The 25,696-nt window shown below is 44.9% G+C and overlaps 1 protein-coding gene and 2 long non-coding RNA genes across 3 annotated transcripts in view; 1 reads left to right on the top strand and 2 right to left on the bottom strand.

The window, feature by feature from the left end:
• Positions 1-25,696, bottom strand: part of vsnl1a (visinin-like 1a) — a 44,609-nt gene that overhangs the window by 13,887 nt on the left and 5,026 nt on the right. The window contains exon 2 of the mRNA XM_085133926.1: positions 21,477-21,643. Coding sequence (XP_084990052.1) covers positions 21,477-21,638 — 162 coding nt within the window. The 5' untranslated portion in view covers positions 21,639-21,643. The remainder of the gene's footprint in view (positions 1-21,476; positions 21,644-25,696) is intronic.
• Positions 2,494-9,355, bottom strand: LOC146501249 (uncharacterized). The gene is made up of 2 exons (XR_014869565.1): positions 9,256-9,355; positions 2,494-6,851 (listed from the first exon to the last, which is right to left on the bottom strand). It is a non-coding gene; the product is annotated as an uncharacterized LOC146501249 (long non-coding RNA).
• On the top strand, positions 12,707-20,967 carry LOC146501248 (uncharacterized). The gene is made up of 2 exons (XR_014869567.1): positions 12,707-12,823; positions 12,860-20,967. It is a non-coding gene; the product is annotated as an uncharacterized LOC146501248 (long non-coding RNA).

Here is a 25,696-nt window from a genome sequence, read left to right as displayed (position 1 = left end):
TGTGATCGTTGGGGTGGCACTGGTTGCTAGGGAAAAATGAGAATTCCCTGACCAGCGAGTGAGTGATTGGTGTAAAACTGGCAGCTACAGCCCTACTCATACATGGGTCAGTGCCCACCCCCACCCCCTCCAGCAACTCCAAGTTACTATGGAAAAGTAAGTATTAAACAACTGGTTGTTGGAGGTCACTTGGATAAAACTGGTCATACATGATAAACTGCTTTTAAACAGAGACAGGAGACTCTCTGTGCAGTAATCTGAAGTGTAAATACATTCGATGGCTTTTCCTGGAAGCAAATTATAAGAATCCATCAGTAAATTTAGTGCTGATGTATTTTTTATTATTAATCCTTTATTTATCCAGGTAAAAAATCTCATTGAGATTAAAAATCTCATTTCCAAGAGAGACCTGTCATCATGGCAACAAAAGTCACACCACACCACCACATCGGTATATAACATGTTGATTTGACTGATTTCTTTTTAAATGCAAGTATCACTGCTTTGCTTTAACCTCCTAGGACCTGGCGTCCACATATGTGGACACCACCCCAACCAATCACAGCAGATGGCCCCGCCCCTCCCTGAGTCTGGTTCTGCTGGAGGTTTCTTCCTGTTAAAAGGGAGTTTTTCCTTCCCACTGTCGCCAAAGTGCTGCTCATAGGGGTCATATGATTGTTGGGTTTTTCTCTGTATCTATGAAGCGCCTTGAGGCGACTTTTGTTGTGATTTGGCGCTATATAAATAAAATTGAATTGAATTGAATTGAATATGTGGACGTCACATTTTGGGTTATTTAGACCAAAATAGTCAATTTTGCTCAACAAGGGCCTGATATCCACCTACGAGGACATTATGCTGCTACTGTTCTATCAAATTTTAAATGAATATCCTCATATGTGGCTCTTATTTTTCTTAAAAACAAAAATAAGGTAAAAAAAAATCTGGTAATTCTTTTTTACATTCATCGGGCCCCAATCAGCCCAAATATCAAAGAGAAATTAAAAATGCTGCCGTGGAAGAGTTCGGGTCTCAGGAGGTTAAAAATAATAACAGATGCAAACCAGCCTTATCATGCATTTTGCTTCTAATCTTACCAAAGAAAGGCAGTAGATGAGCTGCTTTATATGCTGCAGACCTCTGCAAATGCCAAACCACATGACCTATTACCATCCACGCACTCCGAGTCCCACAGCGCCCGCTCTGAACCGCTGCCCTGTCGATGCCGTGCTCCGTCACTGTAACGGTTTTCCATGGATTGGGAATCATTTCAAATCCAAATGATTCTACTTGCTGCTTCGAGCTGCACACGGTGAACATACTCGACACTCAGTTTGCTGCTCATCGCTTCCCTTAAAATGGTTCAATATTCTTTTGTCAGGGAATTAAACCCAACAGGGAGACAATAACAATAAATCAGACTGATAAATATAGTAATAATTTATGATCTCTTGGTGATGCATCCACACAAGGTCTCCTTGCATAAGAGCCCTGCAGGACACTCTGTTCTGCCTCTGTTGTTATCAAAGGCACATTTGCTATTGGCTGTGCATCTCTCCAGTACACGAGCACAGGGTGCAGAGGTCAGTCTGAGCCTGTGATCCGCCCTTCAAAGCGCTCGAGGTCTGTAACAACAAGGCTTTAGCTTTGACGTGTTTCATACGGTTTCCATCATGCTGCTGTGGCACCGGGGGGGTAAATAAAGCCTCACCTTTCATGCATTCCTTCGCTAACAGCGTGAGATGTAAGCAAAGATGCCCGAGCCTCGCTTTGCTCTGCGGCTGTTTACATCAGCACGCCACCGGAGGTCCTGCTTCATGGAGCTCGAGAGCAGGAGAGGAGAATACATGCATAATCAATCGGGGGGATGGGGAGGTGTGTCTGCTTGTGTGCGCTCTTACATAAAACGCTCAGTGACATGCCAGGAAGATACAGACACTGAGCCGGCGCAAATCTGTGGCTGCTCCTGCTTCCAAGGCCCCGGGATTCAAACAGACAACACAAACACACACTTTGCTCTGGAAAAAGCATTTTTAGTCGTCCGCTCAGGTGAGTGCCTGCTGCGATATTAGCTTTGTAGCAAGGGAGCAGTGTTTGAAGAACAGTGAACAAGAAGAGCACACCGAAGACACGAGTGTCGTTTTCATAGTAGAATTATTTTCGTGAAATCAAAGCTGCTTTTCATTTGGTTGATGATTGATGAAACTTCCATCCTCACACAGTCAAACATCTGTTTCTTTCTTCTACACGAGCATCTTAGGGAGCGCAGGAAAACGGAACGATTAAAAAAACACATTTCTGAGGTCAAAGTCACTTATTTATTACAAGAATCAGATTTTCTCTGATATTATAACGTCTTATGAAACAAACTGGAAAATGTCCTGAAAAAACTTGAGAGATGTTTCAAACTTTTGGGAATAATAACCTGAGCTTATGTTAGACTTTAACATCAAACATACAAAATCTTCTGAGTCAAATGTATCTCAGAGAACATCTCATAAATGTAAATGTACAACTGTAATCTTAGTGCAGATGTTCTTCTTTTTGTCCTGTTTAAGTTCCAGTTTATACCAAATCACAGCCACAGTCTCCTGAGGGAACTTTATCCTGGAAGCTCTTGGCGACAGTGGGAAGGAAAAACTCCCACAGCCTTCAGACATTACTACATTTTTCTCCACGGTACCATCGGGGAGAAATGTGCTAAAGCTGACTGACAACACGTCAGCGTTTCTGTGCTGCTGAGTGGGGGACGCTCTGCTCTGCGCCACCACCTGCTGTCTCTCTGCAAACCAGCTGCTTTTTGACTAAATTCCCCAAAAAGCCACTGAACCGGGGTTTGCTGTAGTCTTAAACCACACGTGCTGTTACCATAGTAGCCAGGAGTGCCGTTTTTTTAAGATTACGATTTTAAGTAAACAATTTGCTTTGATTAAAGGGGGAGGATTTTAAAAAAAGGACTAAATATTGGGCCTTGAGCAAGAGAAGCCACTTCACAGTCCCACCAGTGTCTGTTACGACACCACATACAAACGATATGAAAGCCTGCTTCGAGAAGCTGGCGAGATGTCCCGCTGCAGTCCAGAAAAGCCCGTTCCTGGGCTGCTGGTGCTTTGAGAGGAATTTGGCACTAACCCGTCTCCAGCCCTGGTTATCAGTGGTTACAAAACACCCATCTGGCAGCAGTAACTCTGCATTAGGAGCATAAATGACAGCACAACAGCAGATGGCACTGTTGAGGTGAGGAAGCATATTTAATGCCCGAGGGAGCGAGTGAGGAGAAAGAATGAATAAACACATCGTGTTGCTTCCATAGCAAAATTCCTAAACAGTAATCCAGATTAAAACTCTTCATTCTGATGTATAAATATCAAATATATATATATATATGTGTGTGTATTAGTCGGTCTTATTCACCATTATTCCTCCTCGTCTCTCATCAGACACAGAAAAGCTAGTGAGGGGTGCAGGAGTGAGTCACTGCCAGCTTTGGCAGGTGGACCTGAGGGCTACCCTCTGCTCCTGGTGACGTAGTTCAAAGTGAAGCAGAACAACAGGGGAGAAATAAAAGGACGACTGTTTTATCTTCCCTTTGCCAGCGGTGAGTCTAAAATGGTCTTTTAAGAGCTTGGCAGATAAATCCACAGCAGCTTGTGCTTTTTTGAAGGCGTCTTTTAAACAAAAGCTCACGATCGAGCTTCTCCTGCTTAGCCGGGCCAGGAGAAGAAAGGAGGGAAGAAAGAGATGTGGCGGTTTGAGAGGGAGGGGAAGAGGCAGGGAGGGGGAGAGGGAGGGAGGGGGAGAGGCAAGGAGGGGGAGAGGCAAGGAGGGGGAGAGGCAAGGCAATTTTATTTGTGTAGCACACTTTCAGCACAAGGCAATTCAAGGTGCATGATTAAAATAAAACACGAAAAATAAAACATTAAACACCTGTGGCCTGTATTTGTAAAGCGCTTTACTCGTCCCTAAGGACCCCAAAGCGCTTTACACAGTCATGCACACATCCACACACTGGTGATGGCAGCTACATTGTAGCCACAGCCACCCTGGGGCGCACTGACAGAGGCGAGGCTGCCGGACACTGGCGCCACCGGGCCCTCTGACCACCACCAGTAGGCAACGGGTGAAGTGTCTTGCCCAAGGACACAACGACCGAGACTGTCCGAGCCGGGGCTCGAACCTTCCGATTACAAGGCGAACTCCCAACTCTTGAGCCACGATCGCCCCGACAATAATCAAGACAATAATTTATATGAAAAATTAAAACAAACAGGTAGAGAGCCATAATAGGATCAGTCAAAGGAGCTTGCAAAGAAAAGCGTCTGGACTTCTTTAAGTTACTTGAAGATGTTTCACCTTCATCCGAGAAGCTTCTTCAGTTCTAAGGTCAAATGGTGGAGAGTCCCAGATTTAAACCTAGTGGGAGTTTCCCCCCACAGAGGGACAAAAGGACCCCCTGATGATCCTCTAATCGCCTGAGCCAAGGTGTGGAACTGGGTGTGGGTCCCAATCAGCCAGAGTTTCAGGTGAGTTCATTGTGAAACCTGGCCCCACCTTATCATGTGATTTCCTGAGGTCAGATGGCCCAGGGTGTGAGTGGGCGTTAAGGCGTCTGGGGAGGGAACTCAAAACTGGATTATAGATGGCAGAGAGTTGGTGTCGTAAACCACCGCCTCTGTTCAAAGATGGTCGCTCACAGTGGACATAGATGCTTCTTTCACTCCTCTTTCAAACCATCTGTCCTCTCTGTCCAAAATGTGAACACTGACATCCTCGAAAGAGTGACCTTTGACCTTTAGATGCAGATGGACTTTTCTTTGCAAGCTCCTTTGACTACAATGACCTGGATGACTGAGAACCTTCACAGACATAATAGGATCAGTTACTCATAAGCAAGTCTAAATAAGTAAGTTTTAATTTTAGACTTAAAAGAGTTCAGTGTCTCTGCAGCTGTGCAGTCTCCTGATAGCGTTCCAGATGTGAGGAGCATAGAAACTAAAAGCTGCTTCTCCAGGTTTAGTTCTGGTTCTGGGGACGGTCAGTAAACGAGAGCTGCAGGACCCGACTGATCTGGATGGTTTGTACCATGATAGCAGATCTCTAATGTACTCTGGTGCTAACCCATTCAAAGATTAGTAAACTAATAAAAGCACTTTAAAGTCTATTCTCTGAGCTACAGGGAGCCAGTGTAATGACTTTAGAACTGGAGTAATGTGCTCTATTTTCTTGGTTCTAGTGAGAAGACGAGCAGCAGCGTTCTGGATCAGCTGCAGTTGTCTGTTACAGTAACCAAGGAGATAAATGCATGGATGAGTTTTTCTAGGTCTCCTTGTGTCATCAGTCCTTTAATCCTACAAATGTTCCTCAGGTGACAGAAGGCCGACTTTGTTATAACCTTTATGTGGCCCTCGAGGTTCAGCTCTCATTATTACACCTAAATTTCTGGCCTGGTCGGTAGTTTCTAGTTGGACCAGTTTGAGCTGGTTACTGATATTTAATTGATCTTTTTTGGGTCCAAAGAGAAGTACTTCAGTTTTGTTACTGTTCAGTTGAAGGAAATTATGAGACATCCAGTTATTAATTTGCTCAATGCATTTATTAAGAGTTTTAATAGGTCCAACATCACCTGGTGACATTGAGATATAAAGTTGAGTATCGTCTGCATAATTGTGGTAGTTAATATTATTGGTGGTTATAATCTGGCTTAACGGGAGCATGTAAATGCTAAATAAGAGGCCCTAGGATGGAGCCCTGGGGGACCCCGCATGTGATTTCTATATTTTGTGATGAAAACTGGCTAATTGACACATAGAAGTTCCTGTTCTTAAGGGAGGACTTGAGGCGGTGAGGAAATACCACACAACGGGGAAAAACCCCAACAACACAACAACAACGTCCTCTGAGTTCTCTCTGCATGTCTGCAGCACGCTTCATTACTTGCATTGTGCTTCCATTTTACATGACTCATCAAACATCCTTGGCTTCTTCCTCCTCGAGCATGAATTCATTATTCATGACTGCTCAGCCATGTGAGTCTGTGCATGCGTGCACACATGGAAAAGCCCGGCCCTGACTCTGCACTGGCTCTGTCGCCTCTGCTGTCACGGTGTTATTTCCATCTGACTTAGCGAGTGCTAACACACCCACACGATGTCGTAATGGCTTCTATCATCTCCCCCGTATGAGCCTATTTATAAAAGTCAGGGATGTAATTTTGACGTGTGCTCGTTCTCACCCTGAGCTGCATGCCAACGTACAGCTAGCTGCACTCTGGAGGCTACAGACACGTCTGTAACCTACTTTAGGAGCACCTGCCTTACACGCACTGAAGTGCTGCCAGCTGACTGCTCTAATTTTAAGTAATCAGCAGTGCTCTGATTTGATGTGTTGTGTCCTGTGGTGTCGCAATTACATGAACAGCAGCAACCTTTCCTCTCTCGATCTTCTCACAGGTACGGGCGTCCTGCCTGCTCCTGAGTTTGCTCGGAGGGTAACTAGTCTGTCCGATGCAAAAGCCTCGCTCTGTTTCTCTGAGGCATGTAGACATGATTGCAATGACCTGCCGACGGTACAAGGCATCAGAATACAGAAGAAATGTGATTTCAGTGACATGGTTGTTGGTGCAGTGAATGTTTCAGAAACACAATAAAGTACAGAGACCAGCCTAACAAAGACAACACGTCCAGCAAAAATGTGTTGTTGATGTCAGTGGTCAGAGGGAAACAGGCAACAGTAACTCAAACCGAGGTATGAAGAAGAGCATCTCTGATTGCACAACATGTCAAACCTTATAAATGGTAAAAGGCCTGTATTTGTATAGCGCTTTACTCGTCCAGTCATCCACCCATTGGTGGCTACAGCTACATTGTAGCCACAGCCACCCTGGGGCGCACTAACAGAGGCGAGGCTGCTGAACACTGGCGCCACCGGCCCCTCTGACCACCACCAGTAGGCAACGGGTGAAGTGTCTCGCCCAAGGACACAATGGTCGAGACTGTCCAAGCCGGGGCTCGAACCGGCAACCTTCCGATTACAAGCTCAAACTCTTGAGCCACGATCGCCCCATATAGTTCTTTGTTGTATCGCTTGGTATTTTTCACTTGCTGTGGATGTAAACATCACAACAGTACGACTGCAGGTCAGTAACAATCTCACGGCCCTCGTAAGAAACCACAGGTCTAAAATCCCAGAGCATGACAACTTCCCACCTCTTGTGACTCAACTTTGGGAGTCATGGAAGAGCGGCGAGGCGTCCTCCGTGATGCATCACACCATCCTCGTGGTGAGTACTGAGATGGAGGTACAAGGTAGCACCTTTGCAAACATCTCTTGCCCATAGGCCAGAATTTTAACAACATGAAGCCATTTCATGGGTCCATCCCGCCTTAATGGTGCAGGCTGCTGCAGGTAGCGTAACAGTGTTGAGCTATTTTCCTTGCACCCTTTGGGCCCATGGTACCAACTGAGGATCATTTCAACACCACAGCCTACCTGAGTATTGCTGCTGATCGTGTTCATCCCTTTACGACCACAGCGTATCCGATGGCTGCTTCCAGCATCATTCCACTTTCTTGAACATGACGCTGTACTTCACTGTAGTTCGTTCAAATGGCCTCCACAGTCACCAGATCTCAGTCCAGCAGAGCATCGTTGTTGGATGTGATGGAACGGAAGATTTGCATCACGTGCACCAAACTAATCTGCAGCAACGGTGTGATCCTGTCATTTCAATATGGACCAAGATCTCGCATCTTGTTAAATCTGTGCCATATAAACCTGGTACCAGCCAAGAGTATCTAATGAAGAGCCCATGAGTGCATGTTTGCAGCTCTGATCAAAAGCGTACGCACATCACACGCGCTCTACTAGAGTAGCTTATACGTGATATTCTGCAGCACTTATCACTGCAGTCACAGCAGTTTGAATCGGTCCAGATTTGCCTCCATAATTAATGCTTTTGGAAAAACAAACTTCATTCTGGGAATCTGTTGGCTTTATTATCTGACACAGCATACCCACGGGGAAGGAAATTCAGATGCTGCTGATAAAGGCTACGTTCACTCTGCAGGTCTTGATGCTCAATTCAGATTTTTTGATCAAATCCAATTTTTTTCTCTGCTCGTTCAAACTACAAATAAAATGTGACAGCAAACGCGCTCTAGTGTGACGCTCAAAGCGGCCGCATGCGCAAAAGACGTCACACACAACGCGCTCTGTTTAGACCCAGAGCAACAGTATTGTTTGACTGATGGCCGTTAATATAAAGACTATTTTGTTATTTACATAATAATGTAAATAACCTAATAATGATCCTTATTGCTGTTTTAGAGGAGCGCTGCTTCAAAGGATAGTTGCAGATTTCTGTCAGAATCTGCAGATTATACAGTACAAAGAAAATGTTCACGTTTCTCCAACGTTGTTCCCAACAGTTTCACTGACATCTACACCGGATGGACAGGAAGCGTTCGTGATGTCTTCTCCGGCGCTGATAATTGGCGTCTGTCTTGTGTCGGTGACGTAAAAGACGGATTTAATGCGACATGACCATCAAACAGCAGCTTTCTGAAACATCAGATATGTATCGGATTCAGGACCACATACGAAAGTGACCCAGATCGGATTTGAAAACATCGGATTTGTGCCGTTCACACTGACACACCATGATCGGATATGTGTCACACAGGGTCAGAAAAATCAGATTTGATGCGCTTTCGCCTGCAGTGTGAACATAGCCTAAGAGACCCTCACTGCATAACCACAAATTTATTAATGTGTTTATCTTACTGCTCAAATCATATAGATGCAATTATGGCACAAACTGCAGCATGACACGAGCGGTTGTGTGGTTGGGATCATTTTGTGACAGAACAAAGGTCTCGTTGCTGTAATGGCTTCACTTTTGTAACGGTGTGACGATAGTTTCTCTCTAGTCTTGCAGTCATGACAAGGAAACCAGACTGGACAGCTGGGTCAGCGAGGACAGTGAGTAAAATCTGAAACAGTGGACTCGAACAGCAGGCGCACCACAGTGAGTGTAGGACTTGTGTTTGTGAGGGGTCATCAGGATAAACCTGGATTTCACTGAACTGTAAATCAAGTCCAAGCAGAGAGGTAGACGTGAGTGTAATAGATCCTCTCTAACAATAATTATATTTTTTTATTGAACAGTTTTAAAGCCTGAAAAGCTCACGATGCAAATCTTATCCTATTTTTAACCCTTTAAAACCGGTCGGAGCAGCACGCTCCGTTTTGCAAAACTACTTTTAAATCCCGGTAGCTCTGCAACCACGTGAGCTAGCGCAATTATTTTTTTTGCATATGAAACCGGAGGAGTTGTACTTACATCTTATGCCATCAGCTTGTCCTCGGTCACAGTTTCCTTCCACATATAACTTTGCAAAAACTGCATAAAAAGCACTTGCAGCAACAAAAACATAATATTCCAGAAACACGCTTTGCTGATCCGATCAGCTGTTTGTAACACTTCCTACGTTGGAATAGACGTCAGCGCGAACTATCGCATGTCCGCCATGACCTGCCCGAAACCAGAAGTGACGTCATTTTCGCGGAAATGTAGTTTTTTACCATCAGGGCCTCATGAGCCTATACTGGTGTTTTTAAAAGTTATCTTTGACTTTATGACTTTCTGTGTGGTTTCTGGGATGCTTAGGACTCATATTGCACTGCTGGAAATAGTTTATTTTGATGCATATGCTGCTTTTTTGCAAATTTGCATTATAATATTTATTTTAGTTTTCCTGCAGTGTATAAAGATTGGTGTATTTCAAAAATAAAACTATGAAGACACTCAAAATAAATTTCCTGTGGTGGGAAACTATTTTGTGCAACTTTTTTGTATTTTCAGTTTTGAGGGATAAGCCTCTTAAATTTCTCTAACTAGAAATATATGTTAAAAAAAACAAAAACGATTTTCAATTTTTTTGTAGTTTATTGCACTTTTTTGCAATTTATGTAATTACTATGCACTTAATGCAGACATATTATTAAAATTTAGGCTGTAATGGTTGTATTGATGTATATCAACTTGAAATGCTCCCAAAAATGGCTCCACAGCATGTAAAAATATAATATAAGCTCTGGTGGACTTGGTTCTATGGCAGGTCTTAAAGGGTTCAAGGTCCATGTGTTTGAGAATATGCACGCCTTTTGAAAACTGGTAAATATAAAATGTGTGTATAAAATCTTAAATTCTTCCACATGAAAGTCAGGGGTCAGAACGATGGGGCTGCGGCGTCTCTCTTGGGTGGAGGCTTGCTGACATGGTGGTTTGACCTCTTGTTAACCAGCTGAAGGTCACTCTGGCTGCCACGGCGGGATTTAGCCTGCACCGAGACACTAATAGCCCTGTTCCCCACTCGTCTGTGATAGAGGATGTGCCAGTGTGCGGCTCAGTCTGAATATAATTTCCCCTGCTGAACAGACGCCATTATCGCTCTCCGTGCATCTAAAGGCCCTCACTAACTTCCTCTTCTCTTGCTCTCACACCTCAGCAGCAGCGGTGAGGTGCCCTCAAAGTTACTGAATAATTCAATTACACTTTTACAGTCCGGACTGAGGCGCCGCAAAGAGGCCAGAGAGCAGCCGGAAGGCTTAAAAGCAATTCATTATTCCGAGTCACCATCTGTGCGTCGGCCTTTTCGCTCTCTGTCTCGACGTGCCTCTGCAAGCACATTCACGTGTCCGTCACAGCTCTGCAGCTTCTAGTGCATCCGATCTGCAAACAGACGCTCTGAGCAATTAACACCAATTTTCTGTTCTGAAGGACTCGCGGTGTAGAAACCACTGTTTGTCTTTGTGAAAATTACAGTCTGCTTACTCAGTGTCAGATTCTCCTCCCTGTGTGCTTTCCAAACAATGTAAACTACTCGTGTTCATAATGAGTGAGTCAGTTAGTCTCCAGTTGATCATCGTCGTTTGTCTGCTTCGCGTTTCCTGAGCAGCTTCGAGAGCGTCGGGATTGTTTCTATATTTGTGCAACTCGTGAACTGAAGTCAACACAAAGTATTTCATGCTGTTGATGGGATCTCTGCCTTTCAGGAGCTGCAGTGTGTAGCACTCAGCACTGTGTGTGTGTGTGTGCGCTTTGTTGTGACAACGATGGAGAATGGCATGAGCGCTTCTGAGATGACAAAAGCTATTTTTAGTGCACGGCAGCCACAAGCCTCCTTGGGCTGAGAGGAAGGGAGGTGAGAGAGGAAGTGGGCAAAGATGGAGGAAATAACAAAGGGGAAGATGCAGAAAGGAAGGAGGGAGAAGGGAAGGAATCGACATGGGAATCAAATAGGAAACATTACAAATTATATTATAATAATTTGATATTCTTTGTGCATTTTCGAGCTTTGGTGTTGTCCTGCTCGGTATGTAGTTTTGTTACATTTATTATTTTACAGTAAAATTATAGTAACACATTTTTTGCATCTTTCTAAACCAGAATAACAGAACATCAAGAATTTACAGAAAACAGCGTGAGAACGATCCACAGAATGAGTGAAATGTAACACAAATAAAAGACAAAACACAAAGATGACATTATGAACCGTTACACAAAAGTGTGTAGGGCTGCAGCGTTTGGTTATTTTAGTAATCGAGTATTCTACTGATTATTTCATCGATTACTTAAGTAACTGGATAAGAAAACAGCCTTTTTGTGAACTCCACGCTCTGCTGCAGGTAGCTGCTGGATGGGAAAGCGCTGGTCCGGCCCAGTCCTGTGTTCCTGCCAAAGGCCCTGTCCGAATTCCAGCTGCCCCCGCTGAGCCTCGGACAGCTCGCACTCAGGGCGAGGAGGCGGCTCGGTGCCAGGCTGCCCTGTGTGTGCTTTGGCGGCGTACGTCAGACGTATCGGGCCGATTAGCAGGACCAGCTGTTTGTCATCTTCCATTCCGGGATCCTGGGCAGAGCCCTGTCTAACTTCCTGTTGTCCCGCTGGGTCGTGGAGGCCATTCAGCAGGCGTAAGCCTCTTCAGGAGTTTCTGGAGCGTGGGTGCACTCGACTCGAAGGGTGGCACAGTGTGGGGCTTGTTGAGGGGAGCCTTCCTCCCATTTGTGCAGCGGTCAACTAGTTTTACAGCTTGAATGCGGCAGCCAGACCCTCTTTCGGGTAGCAGGTGCCCCTCAGCGACAGCCTCCATCTAATGGTCAGCCTAGTGTTTTGTGGTCGGACCATAGCGGCGGCTCTGTTGCAGGACTTGAGGCCAGGATTGCGACTGGCAGACGGCTTTGCCTTTTGCATCTGGTGTGGCCTTCACCGGGCCTGTATAGATGTAAATCTGAAATAGTTTGTTTGCAACACTGCGATGGGTGTGGGCTGCACCGTCTCCTGATGGGGTGTCTTAAAGAGTTACTTAGTGAGTTATGTTGGGTAATCACAGCTAAATCATGCACTGCTTTCTCCTTGCAGCAGCAGCAGCAGCTGCAGCAGCAGCAGCTGCAGCAGCAGCAGCAGTGCATTCATGAAGTCTGAAGCAGGAGCTGAAGCTACGCTACACAGCTGTGTGCTGTTGTCTCCAGTTTGTGGCACAGCGAGTAGACAGAGAGACACTGGTAAGCATCGTCACAGTCTAATTATCATTATTATTATTTTTAATTATTTAATGAAATTAAAATTGTCTGATTAAAATCCAATGTGTTAACATCCACCATCACCCACTCTAACGAGTTGCTGCCTATCAGTAGCTGGATTGCTATTTCCATTTTGGTCGTTCCTGATTTTGCACCCTTCGTCCAAAACATGGTGATTTGTTTTGGTGTCATTTGTTTTCCATTTTTGTAGCTAGAAAAACAAGAAATCTTCACTGTAACTGAGGTTGATACTGAGGTTGATACTGAGGTTGATACTGAGGTTGATACTGGTCCACGCTGACACATCCCAACAATTAGTGATGTAGCAGCCTCTTAAAATATTCACATTTTGTTCTGCAGTACAGAGATCTCTCAGCTCCAAGCTGTCACAGAATTATTAAATATGTATACGCCCAAGACTTTTATTTGTTTCTGTACAAGTGTGCGCTGTCACATCTATGCCCAACGATCTATAGCTAATTTTCCATGTCAATCTGACGCTGCGGCGCGGTCGTTTCAGTCTTTGTCTCCTGTGATTAGGGGACATATGTTTCCTCGCAGAGACGGGCTGTTGGCCAGATGATGTCAGCGTCCTTCTGTCGCTCCCTTTACCTTCCTCACATTCAGCCCTCCGATCCGTCTTTCTGTCTGTTTGTGGGGAACACGGGGAGCCTCGCGGTCTACGCTGCTGAACGGTGCACACAAACACAGCGCATCACACCCGTCGACAGGAAAAGCCTCGAGGCTATGAAAGCGTGACGCGACCGAGCAGAATCCATCCATACATCTGCTGCATATTCAGGTCAGCATCTGGCTGAGCGAGGGCCAGCGTTACAACAATGCGCCAATCGCCTCCCGCGCACACAAAGCACACGTATGATGTCTCCGTGTATGTTTCCCTGGTTTTACGGACTATGAGGACCTCGTTAAATTTAGCGAACACTCAAACTGGTTTAGTTTCATCTTTTTGCTGTTTTAATGCAGGAGTCAGGCAAACAACACAATAACACACAGACACACAACACCAAGAAGGTATGAATCCTGTTTTGCAAGTGTATGGATCACTGTTAAAGGTGCGCATGTGTGTGTGCATGTGTGTGCGCATGTGTGTGTGCATGTGTGTGCGCATGTGTGTGTGCGTGCATGTGCGTGCATGTGTGTGCATGTGTGTGTGCATGTGTGTGTGCATGTGTGTGCGCATGTGTGTGTGCGTGCATGTGTGTGCATGTGTGTGTGCATGTGTGTGTGCATGTGTGTGTGCATGTGTGCATGCATCAAGCACAAAAAACAGAAAAACTCAATAAAATTTGCAGTGACAAAACTCCATCACCTCTGTGTTTCTGCGAGTGTCATTATCCTGTTACAAATGGCTCACGGAGCAGCTGGCATGTCATGGATGACAAATTTCACACACTGTGGCATGCACGCACTCGAGTGCGAGTTGGCACAGAAGCCTGCGATCCATTTTTATGTGGCTGTCTGGTGTTGGCAGTGCCGCTAAACGTGAAGATCGCGATGGCTGCAACGAGTCATGTCAGCGACCTGGGACAGTTTGACCAGGATCTGTGGATTCCACAGACTCTGCTTTATGTCCTGCTTGGCTGCAACTGGAACAAACTAAACATCTTGTTGAATTTAATAAGTCATGAAATGAACAGCTGACACAATGTGTTTACTAAGGCAATGAGTCACGTTATAAAAATGCTCTTTGCTATAGTTGCCTTTACAACTGGCCTCCAATGGCTGCACGTTGGTGGGTAAACTTTTCCTTTAGGACTGGGCGATATGACCCAAAACTCATATCTTGATATTCTTTAGCTGGATGGCGATATACGATAAATATATCTCGATACTTTTTAAAGCCATAAAGTAAGAACAAACAGAGTTCTTAGTCAAAGCTGAGTCCCCGATGTCACACAGGCACTTTTATTAACTTACAGCGCAGATGTACATGAAGCAATTACTCAGAAATAAATTATCAGCATTTGTTAAATAATAATGCTCCATAAATAAAATAAAATAATGTTGTTTTTGTGCATAACAAAAAGCTCACAATTGTGCAGTTAAAATGTAAACAAAGACGATGAGCGTAATAACACAGCTGCTCTGTTCCCAACTTCTACTGTGTGACCGACAGCCTGGAGTTTGAAATCCTCTTTGTAACCGCGTCTCTTACAGGTGTCATCTGTGGTCCTTATACACACACAATACGGTAATATTGTGTTGAAGCACAGTACGTATCACTCCGCGAGGCTCCTCGGCAGCCGTAATGCTCCAACAATCCATCAAGCGGTGCAGCTCCATAGCTTAGCAAAGTCGCACTGAAACATTGTTTGAAAGGTTGCTGAACGCCGTGAACAGAAAAGTGGTTCGCGGTCAGTTAGCACAACCAGAACTCATACATCAGGCGCACTGTTGATTTTTGAGAAAATGAAAGGATTTTAGGCGTCAACGCGTTAGCCCGGTTAGCTCTTTAGCCCGGTTAGCTCGTTAGCCTGGTTAGCCCGGTTAGCTCGTTAGCCTGGTTAGCTCGCTAACGCCTTGACGCTGTGCAGCCCCACGCACGGGGCGATCCGCGGTAACTCGTTAACAGAGATTTGTCCTGTTAATGCAGTTATGGCGTTAACGTCACGCTGACAGCACTAGAATATCTCCAAATGTTGTTGTTTACCGAGCAGCTGCTCTGTGATAGCTGCCGTGTCCGTCCTGTCGTTGCCTGCAGGTGAAGCGACGGGGAGGCGGAGCAACGCAGCGTAGAGACAAAAGCGGACGGAAGAGAGGCAAACTAGCGGCTCCACAGGTATAGTTATAACGTAACGTGGACTATATCGATATAAACGATATTGTCACATCTCATACCTCGTATAAAAATATATCGATATATTTAAAAACTCGCCCGGTCCTATTTTCATTACAGCTAAAACTAACTTTTACGTACAGAAGACAACCAGCCTCTGCTCCGCTTCAGCTTCACAACATCCTAGCGAGTATGATTTATGAGAAAGATCAAATATGTGGATATAAGAGAACATATGATGGTTTCCCTGTTTTCTGTCATGTATGTTGTTACAGTGCTGGATGCTTATACTGCTGCGAGCCACAATCTAAACGCTTTGTGTGAGACAGTCCTCCATACTGTTGGCTCTGTATGACATCACACAGAGAGGATAACCCTAATATGGTCATTTCAGCCAAATAGAAGCTTAGTCACCACCTGTGGTTCAGACTTTCTGTCAGCCAATCAGAAGAAGGTTCTTTTATTTAATCCACAAGCGGTTGATTTGTGGATTTGTGGGTGTTTTCTGAAGAACTTCATTCACTCTTCATATAAACTGCATTTAAATGGATAAATTCCATTTCATTTACCGCACTAATGCACATTTGCATTGTGCCGTTATCATCTGGACATTTCATCCAATTTTACAATCTAAAATCTAAACGTGACTCAGTGTGATTTCCTATCTTTAAAACTGGCTTCAAAGAAGCATAATTCAGCACATTTAATGAGATGTTCTCTAATGATCATGCAGCTCGTTCATGACCCTCCAGCTCCAATCAAATCGAATAAGCAGAGCGAGCAATCACACCGTTAACATGTACGGACAAACACTGACTCGTCACGCGTGTGCCCTCAGATACTGACACTGTTATTTCCAGCTGACACTCTGCACCTGCGCTCGATCGCAGTGCCTGCATCCTCCTACAAGAGTGAGAGACAAAGTGTGTGTGTCCAACCAAAACAGTGCATTAACTCCAGGCTGGCAGCCGAGTGGAGGTAACACCGTGTTTAGCACCCTGACAGGGAGGGCTTGTGGACGGCTGTCGCAGGCCCGTGTGGGGACGGCAGGATGTAAACGTAGGAAGCTCGACTCCAACGAGGCCTAATGACGAATAAATAATGCACGCGGGCTTCCTTTCGCTTGCTTATACTTTTCTCCTCTCTGCTCGCTTTCAGCCAACGCAAACATGCTGTCCCGCCCCCCTCCTGCTAAACACATGACCCCCCCACCCCAGCACTCCCACCCACCACGAGCCACCCAGGAACAATCTGTCCTGTTAGTGTGCGGCCCTGTTTTTCCACACTTATCAGCCCTCTGCATTTAAATAAAGCCGTACCGCTGATACTCTGTTGCCTGGAAACACAATATGATGCAGTAATGATAATAATAGCATTTTACCCCCGAAGCCTGCAGGACCCTTTAAATGGGGGCCACGTTGCCCCAAACTGTTCCTGTGTCGCACTGAGAGGTAAAGAGGCTTCTTTCTTTTTCTTTTGTGCCTGTTTGCGTCCATCGGGAGCTCGGGTTATTTCTGCGCCGTCGTTTTAAAAGATTTTCGGCGCCTTTCAGGAGACTTTAATGGAACAACTGATCCACATGGAAAATGTCACTTCTGGCCCTGACAGACGTTCTTTGTTCGGGTTCTTTTCTCCAAGAATACCTTCACTCATTTCCAATGTTTTCTTCTTTTCTTTATAACAGCTGGTCTCAGCTGATGCATGACTTCCGACGGCGTTTAGAGGAAGTGCGCCGATGACCTCACTGGCAAGGCGTGTCTTACATAACGGTAACTCCCTCAGGTTAAGAAGCATTTCCTGGCACTCCTGATGAAAGCTTAATGCCTCTTCTTACTCAGGCTCAGAGTGCTTAAAACACGTGAACGAGGACGAGATGCTGCGATAAGCCTGATGCAACAGCAAGATAGTACAGAAGCACTCTGCTGCACTTCATGTATCAGTGCTTTTAGGGCTGGTTGCTCCTCTCACAGGCTGCTGGGAGCTGGCGGGATTATGATCTGCCACACGTGTGAATGAATAAAAGTGGACGAGTTTAGATCTGCTGGATCACTTCGAGTCATGAAAACCTCAGTAGCATCACTCCGGCTAATAGAGAATAATTGTTAAAGTCGATATTTTTATTTTTTTTGCCATTTTATTGCAGTTTGTTTGTTCTTGGATCATCATTGAATGCGTTCATCCTTGTTTTGTAAGACTAAATGAAGAAATCGGTCAGCGGTAATGCGATACGGTGGGATATTAGCATTAGAAGATAATCATCTCTGATATCAGCCTCCGATGGTTTTCTGCCCAGATACAAACGAGGAGAATGGGAACGTGGAAGCATGCCGGCTCAAACCCAGAAGGGTTTTTAATGGCAGCGTAATTTGCCTCAGTGGTTCTTGTGGCGATTCAGAGTACACTCAAGTGAGCCTCCAATCAGCCCTGCTCACACCAACTGTGGGAAAACTCACTAAGTACACTTTATAGTGGTTTTAAAATTAACACATCTACTAACACTGATGCCACAATATCAGCTTACCCTACTTACTTCACTGACTGCTGGTAGTTTTACTGCAAACCTGCTCGCATGCAAAATCTCTGCTAAACTGAACCAAAGGGACCCAGTCGACTTCACTGTATTCAGAGCTGGGATTGGTGGACTAAAAGCCTTCGACGATAAGGCTGATCTGGGAAAGTTTCCAGCCTGTGACAGGAAACTTTGGTCATTTCAGACCAGATCCGGTGAGCACAGCTCAAAGTTCGATTTAGTCTCTGGGGAAACCTGAAAATCCACACCGCTAGCATAGCAGCAAGGAAAATATTTCACCTCAGAGAAGCTCCTCGCAGACTGTCTGCTCCCGTAGATTAGTTTCTCTGTGGAACGGCAGCACGCCTGATCTTTGTGGATTAAGCCAAACATATTAGCTACTGTTACACGAGCTAAGATGCTACAAGCGTAGAGCTCGTATGAAGGTGGAATTTGGCAAGTGATGCTAAAGAGCATCATCAGCTCGCTGGGCTCACGTCCTCATTTTAGGTTTGACAGCGTTTTAGTAGCTAAAGGTACGAACTGAAGGGGACTGCGGCGGCTCCCGGCCCAGCAGAGCCCCGTGTACTAACTAGAAGTGTGAGGGAGGGTGGGGCACGAAAATGAGAACAAACAGCTTGTAGAGCTGGGGGGGGGAACATGTATAGATGAGAGCTGGAAGGAGCGTTTGGAGGCGTGGTCCCGCTAATAAAAAAATACTTTATGTCCAACTAATGACGGCGACTTCTGGCCGAGGTGAAGATGTACAATCACTTTGTACTTCAGTAGAATTTTCATGTATCTCTACTATTCTTGAGTATTTATGCTTTTTACACAAATATCTCTGCTGTTCACTCAAAAACAGGCTTGTTACATAGAAGACCATCCAAAAAAAAAGCACATCATCTATGCATCGTGTACGGAGCCACGCTGAGGGGTCGAGGTGAGCCGGGATGATCCCAACAGCGTTTTTGATGCAGACGTCTATAAGTTTGGGTTGCGGTACCACAAATATCAGCAAACATACATACGTACAGTCTGTGGCACAGTGTGTCTGCTGGCTGCAGGTCCAGCTGCTATTTCCCAGGGAGAGAGAAGAAACAGACGGCGGTGATATTTAAAGGTAAGGACTGGAAACGTAAAGCTTGTGTGCAAAGCCCTCCTTTTTGAGGCTTTTGAAAAGATGTGCTGCTGAGGTGATGCTTTCTCATAGCGGGAAACATCCTGCCGTGCAAACCGAAGTATATTAACGCTTTGTTATCCAAAGATTGACGGAAAAAACTGGGGAGTGTGTGCAGCTAAAGAGGTTAGCCTGCAGCACTGTGGTGGAGTTTACAGTAACGTGCTGGTGCAGAGCATCATGTTAGGTTACATCAAGGGGAGCACACGTCTATGTAGATTTAAGCTGATGATGCTGATTCGACTCCCTCAGTGAACTCCACCTTTATAAAGCTTCACACTGCTTCTGGTCTCCAGATGTTCCTGCTGCTGCTGCATTCACCACGAAGCTCGAGAACACAAAAATAAGCTTTTTGGGGAGTTCTATGTTTTAAGGTTCCCATCAGATCGAATTACTCATTAACTGGACTGGTTAAACTGGGCTGGATGAAGTGCCCAGTAAGATCCAGCTGTATGTACGCTTGTGTTGGCTTAAGTAACCTCTGCAGGTTCATGTAGCTTTATGGAGCATTCTTCATCACAGCTTGTTCCTTCAGTTTCAAACCTGAGATGTTTGAAAATGCTAAAATCAGCTTATTGTTTGCTTGTTTATGACACTTAAATAGTTTGTTTGCTTGTTTTTTTGTGTTATAAATATGATCCAACCCTCCTGCACCACGACGGGACATCATACGGTTGGACCGTGTCCTGATTTTCAACTTGAACCCGAACTTAACGTGACCGCGGAGGAAAACACGGCGAAACAAAATGTGCATCAATACGAAGACGCAGAGTTCACAGAGGTGAGGCGGTGAGAGTGGGCGGGGCCCCGGTGGCTGAGAGGAGGAGCGTTTGAGAGCGCTGCTTCTGTCATCAGCTGTTTATGGTCCAACATATTCAAACAACTGTAACTTCATGATGTAGAGTTTTTTTATCAGGTCTGTTTCGCCTCGACTGACAAAAACACAAAAGTGTATTTACTGGTCTTTGGTTTATTACTGGTCTTTGGTTTATTACTGGTCTTTGGTTTATTACTGGTCTTTGGTTTATTACTGGTCTTTGTGGGGGAACTCCAGTCCCGAGCTCAGTGAACTGGTCTCAGAGGAGACAGCGGATGGTTTACTCCCAAGCAGGGGAGCACCTAACGTTTCCCAACTCTCCCATTTCTTAAATCCAGTTTGTCTTTAGCTGTTTGATTTGTGGAAACAACAGCCGACGGTATTTAGACGTTACTGCAGATCCTCCCCTTCCTTCTCTTCTCTTCTCACTTCTGTTGTTTCCTCTCGCCTGGAAATGTTAACCAGAAGCTTTGTGGTGTCGTCGGGATGATTAGAAATAGTTTTATAACTGGTTTATGTCATTAACCCTCCAGTGTACTGCAACATTCAGCATTCATAGGTGAAAATATGTGTTAAATATTTCAGATTAGGGCTGCACGATTAATCGTTAGAAAATCGCGATCTCGATTCATCTCATTTCCAAATGACAATGATTGTAGCGCATTTTGATCCGGGACGTAATCTGCATGAAAACAAGCGCTCACTCTTCCTGCTCAACAAATGACGAGGGCGGAGCTTTATACCACGTGATACAGAAGCTGGCTGCTAAAATTGGCAGGAAAAACAACGGAGAGCACGTCAGCGATGACGAGGAAGTGACCGGAGAGAATCCGTCCCGGTCAACCACCCAAACATCAATAACGGGAACCTTATACAGCGCTTCCCTATACCCGTCGAACTCCCGCAGGCACAAAGAAATTACGGAGGCTATTACTTATCACCTGACCAAAGATATGGCTCCATCAACACTGTGCAAAACGAGGGATTTAGGAGAATGATCAACACCCTAGACAAACGCTACACAGTGCTGCAACTATTTTTCTATTGTTGCACTACCTGCTCTATACACGCAGCGTCGAGCAACGGTGGAGACGGAATTTCAAGCAGTACAACATTTTGCGGCAACGACAAAACGTGAGACATTTGTTGTTTTTATGTTTATTTATTGTTTTTATGTTCAGTCTCAACTGTTACAAAGTCGATGTGCAGTTAATAAGTGCAATAAATATTTATACTGGAAAAGAAAATCGTGAGAGAATCGTGATCTCAATTCTAAGCCAAAAAATCGTGATTCTCATTTTATGCAAAATCGTGCAGCCCTACTGCAGATGTTTTAAGACGATTAAGCCTGTTGGCTGAAATCGTTGGTTTCTCTTCACGCAGCGAGTCGAGCGTCCCTCTCTGAAGCAAACTGTGCTGCTGCCTCTTTATTCTCCAGTTCACACAGCGTCTCGTCTACTGTAATCTGCCCTCACTGTTAGCCGCCACGCCAAACAGCTGCTCTGTGAACTCGCTGAGCTACAGGAGTCAGTGTGTCGTGTAGCAGCACACGTGTGCAGTCCGTCACAATGAACGTGAGCCAGTGGAGCCTCACCTTGACGTAGAGCTGCTGGAACTCCTCCAGGTTGAGCCGGCCGCTGGGACAGTCCTTCAGGAATCCCTTGTACCACTGCTTCAGCTCGTGCTCGTTAAACTCCGTGTTCTTCACCAGATCCTCCATCACTTCAGGGGTCAGCTTGCTGTTCTGTTTCCCCATTTTTCCTGTGACAAGCACAAAAAGGGGGAGGGGCACAGCATCTTTAGATTAATACAGAGCACAGAGGAGAACGTCTCCTTGTGTGAATCTGCAGGAAAAGTCTGCAGAGCGATTCATGGGGAAGCAGAGAAGTCGACGCCAGAGTCTAAAAATACGCTTTGAAACAAATGGAGTGAAATGCTGTTTGTACCTCCTGGATAACAGGGTCGGTTTGTCAGACTCGCTGCCTTTGAGCAGCTGCTCGGCCACTTTTGTTTACTTTGTTTTTAAAGGAAAACTCATTAAAAAATTCATTAAAGAAGATTAGCCCAGATTAAATAAGAAAATGATCCTAGACGACTACAATGTGTGCAGACTACCAGTCCAGGGAAACAACATATAAAAGCTTTTTACGTAGGTGTGTGCCTGTCCTTCTTTTAATTATTTTTAAGACCACGTTACATTAAAATCTTAAAGGTTAAACCTTTAACCACATTTCCTGTTCTGGCCTTTAGTTCCTCCTAAACAGAGAGAATCTCGTCCTAAAATCCTAAAAATGAATCTCTGGCTGTTGGAAAGGGTCCCAATGACATGTTAGGATCCTAAAGTAGTTAACCCACTGTGACTGTGACCCACTGTGACTGTGACCCACTGAAACACTCAAGTATGTTTATTAAGTCCCTTAATTTCTGTCACCCGGCCGCCTCTCCTCCATCGAGCCGCCTCTCCTCCATCGAGCTGCCTGCATCTGCGTAATGCTGATGCTGCCACTTTATGGCCTTGATTAGCGCATTAACCAACTCATAATTATCCTAATGTGAAAAAGATGGTTTCGAGTTTTGGAACATTTCCACTCGCGCTCTCCTGAGATGTTTTATTAGATCTCTGCAGCTCAAAAACCAGGGAGCACGTGAGGCAGCAACAGTATGTGATGTGTGTCTCTGCGTGAGCACCTTTCTTGGCGTGTCGAGGCTTCGATATGTGGGGAAAATCAAAAGAGCTCAAACTTTAGAAAGATGATTGTTTTGCTCTGTATTGGCAGAGTTACACTGTGAGTGTGGCAGCGCAGGGACTGGTTTATAAGTGTCCCTGTGTTAACGATCCTCTCACATCTGCCAAACAGCAGCCGTGCACTGTGAGAGGTTATTAAATTAACAACGAGTTTACAGTTGCCAAGTTTGCTTATTGATCATCTATTGCAGCTGATTTTGTCGCAGCTGTTACACCCCGCCGGTCATTTAAATGTGGGCAACTTTGCAAAGCGATCAGTGCTCGACGAGAAGCAAGTTTCCCTTCTTCTGTGTCAAATAAGAGGCAGGTGTGCCGAGATCATCTGACAATAGGGCTGCCACGATTACGTCGACTATTAAAATCGTCGACGACTGATTTAATAGTCGACGCGTTGTTTGAAGCTTTGTAAGATCACAAAAGACGCAGGAATAAGTAGTAGGATTTAAGAGTGTAATAACGGACTGAAACAGAAGATGGCAGCACTGCATGTACAAGGATGCCAGCTGCCGTTAAACCCCGAAGAAGAAGAAGCTGTGTCCCAGAATTCATAGCGCAGCCCAGCTCAGTTTCCAACAATGGCGGCAGCTAGTTAGTTTTAATATTACTCTTATTAATCTTTCTGGGTCACAAAATAAACGTTTAACATATTTTCAGGCGAGAATGTAGCTGTGTAAACCTCAAATATCTGCTCAGTTTATCAAGACACCACATATTTTCAAAAGCGCTCCGACGTTTTCGGAGACGTCTGTTACCCACTAGCTCGATAGCTAGCCGGGGGCTAGGCTAACTAGAGCCGTGAGAACACCGGACTCCCGGCTAATCACCGCCGTCTTTCGCTCCTCAGGTTAAACATGATATATAAGTCACTTAGATAACTTAAAAATGTTATTGTTTGGCTTTTTTTAGTATTTTATTTGTTCCTGAGTAAATCGGTTTGGCTGAGATTAAAGTTATAGTTTTTACACAGCTGAATAAACGTCAAGCAGACAGCTGATTATCAGAAGTGTGAGATGCTCGAGAATTTACTCCGGTGTCCTGTTATATTTATGATGATATAACTATCATCTTGTCTTTATTTTTAGTTAGCACAGACCTTAAACACTTAAAGCTGTAAGCTAATGATAGTTATATAAGAGCAGATGCTGCTGGTGCAATAAGCTGTACGTTTTACGTCCAATGGATGATGATCTGATTAGTCGACTAATCGCAAAAATAATGGTGACTAGTCGACTATCAAAATAATCATTTGTGGCAGCCCTATCTGACAACAGTCACCATCCACAGACAGCACAGACACTGGCTGTACTGGGATTTGGCTGCATTTACAGGTACGATGGTCACTCAGAGAAAGTTGCAGGTCTCACGCTTCATCTTGCAAACCAAACTTTCTCCTGCACAACTTTTTATCTAATCATTAAAAAGCTGATTTCAGAAAACTAAAACTCAGCAGCATCTGATAACTCGCTTTTGTTTCCCCCCCAAAATATTCCTAACCATGCAACTTAAGCCTCAGTCACAAAAGCCTAGTGACTGGTTGGCAACCCCCTGCCGACCTGTGGTCACTGGGGAAAAATGTGTATTTCCACACTTTTCCAGAGCGGTTGCTGGTTTTTGCTTGTTGCAGATCCAAAAACCTTCTTGGCTGCTAGAAGACAAGTTTATATGGAAGATGCTGACATATCTGCAAGCACTCGCTAACTAGCTGCAGGTTATACGGTGGAGCTTTTCCACAGCAGCGGCGCCCGCCCCGATGTTTGACAGCCACTGCAGGTTTTTGAAGCCCTGCTGCTCACTCGCTGAACAGGAGAGAGGGCAGCAGCAGAGCAAGACCTTCGTTTCATGAAGCAGCACTGTTCACAAAAGGAAAGTCAATAAAGGGCTACGAAAGGTGCTCGGTCGGCCGCGAGGAGGTGAAATGAAGCGTAACAGCTGTGAGTCAGAGAGATGTCAGCTCCCCAAGCTCAAAGAGTGTTTACATGTGAATCCCCAAATTAAAACAAACACATAAGCAGCGATCTGAAGCGTGCGATGCTGCCTGCAGCCAAAGTGACATCGTATCGTAACGGGAAAATATAATAAGGAGAAAAACGCATTTTTATGTCATTTTAAAGTGATAACATTTTGGTTCATATGGTCACAAACATGGAAGAGTTTCAGTCCCATCTCGTTATCACCAAACTCAGTTTCAAACGTCTTCCTGGAAGTTTAAAATAGGTTTGTGTTCTTTCACTGTGATGAAGAGCCCTGAACCACAGGGCAGGCTATTTTAATCCATCGTGAAATGATACGGATGGTGTGTGTGTGTCTGTGTCTGTGTGTGTGTGTGTGTGTGTGTCTGTGTGTGTGTGTGTGGACATCTCAGTTGCTTGATCTAATCTATCTGCAGGATTGTTGATGGAGAACTCGAGCAGTGGAAAAAGCGACACATCAGATCAGAAAAGTTATTCTTAGCAAATGGGGAAAAATGAAAAGTTCATGAAGACCGTGTGAAGCCGACTTTTCAACAGCTCAGACACTCCCTGCACCAAAATCTGGGAATTGTTTGTCTACGTGAGATAAATATACTTTGTCCTGAAAGCCAATTTCAAAGGTTTTTTGCAGCTCGGCTCAGCTCGACCCAAGCTCACAGGGACAGTTTGGATTAATAACATACCAAACGGAAATTTGAGTTATGCAATGACTAAGTGTGACAGCACATTGTCTGCAAGCTACATGGAAATTTCAACAAATACATGAACTCATCATGATTAAAGTGCTGCAGGTGCACTATGACACAGACTGCACTGAAAATATGAAATTTTGATAACAGTGAACAAAAATCCAATTAAATCAGAGAAACAGTGTGACGCAGAGCCATTAGCTTTAATACCTGATGGGAGCTGGGAATCCAGCCAAAACTGGGAAAAGATGGAAGCAGAGAGGAACAAAGAGAGAGGAGAATACAGATGGAGAATGTCTGAGCTTTTTCCTAATGCTCAGTAAGAGACCGTAGAAAGACAACGACGGTCACGGTGAGGATGTAATGCCAACTTTTCCCAACTCTGAGGGAAGGACCGGGGAGGAAATTG

This window comes from Neolamprologus multifasciatus, chromosome 15, assembly GCF_963576455.1.
Source record: "Neolamprologus multifasciatus chromosome 15, fNeoMul1.2, whole genome shotgun sequence".
Lineage (NCBI taxonomy): Eukaryota > Metazoa > Chordata > Actinopteri > Cichliformes > Cichlidae > Neolamprologus > Neolamprologus multifasciatus.
The sequence above is the reverse complement of the archived record's forward strand: the minus strand, read 5'-3'. Positions and strand labels throughout refer to the sequence as shown.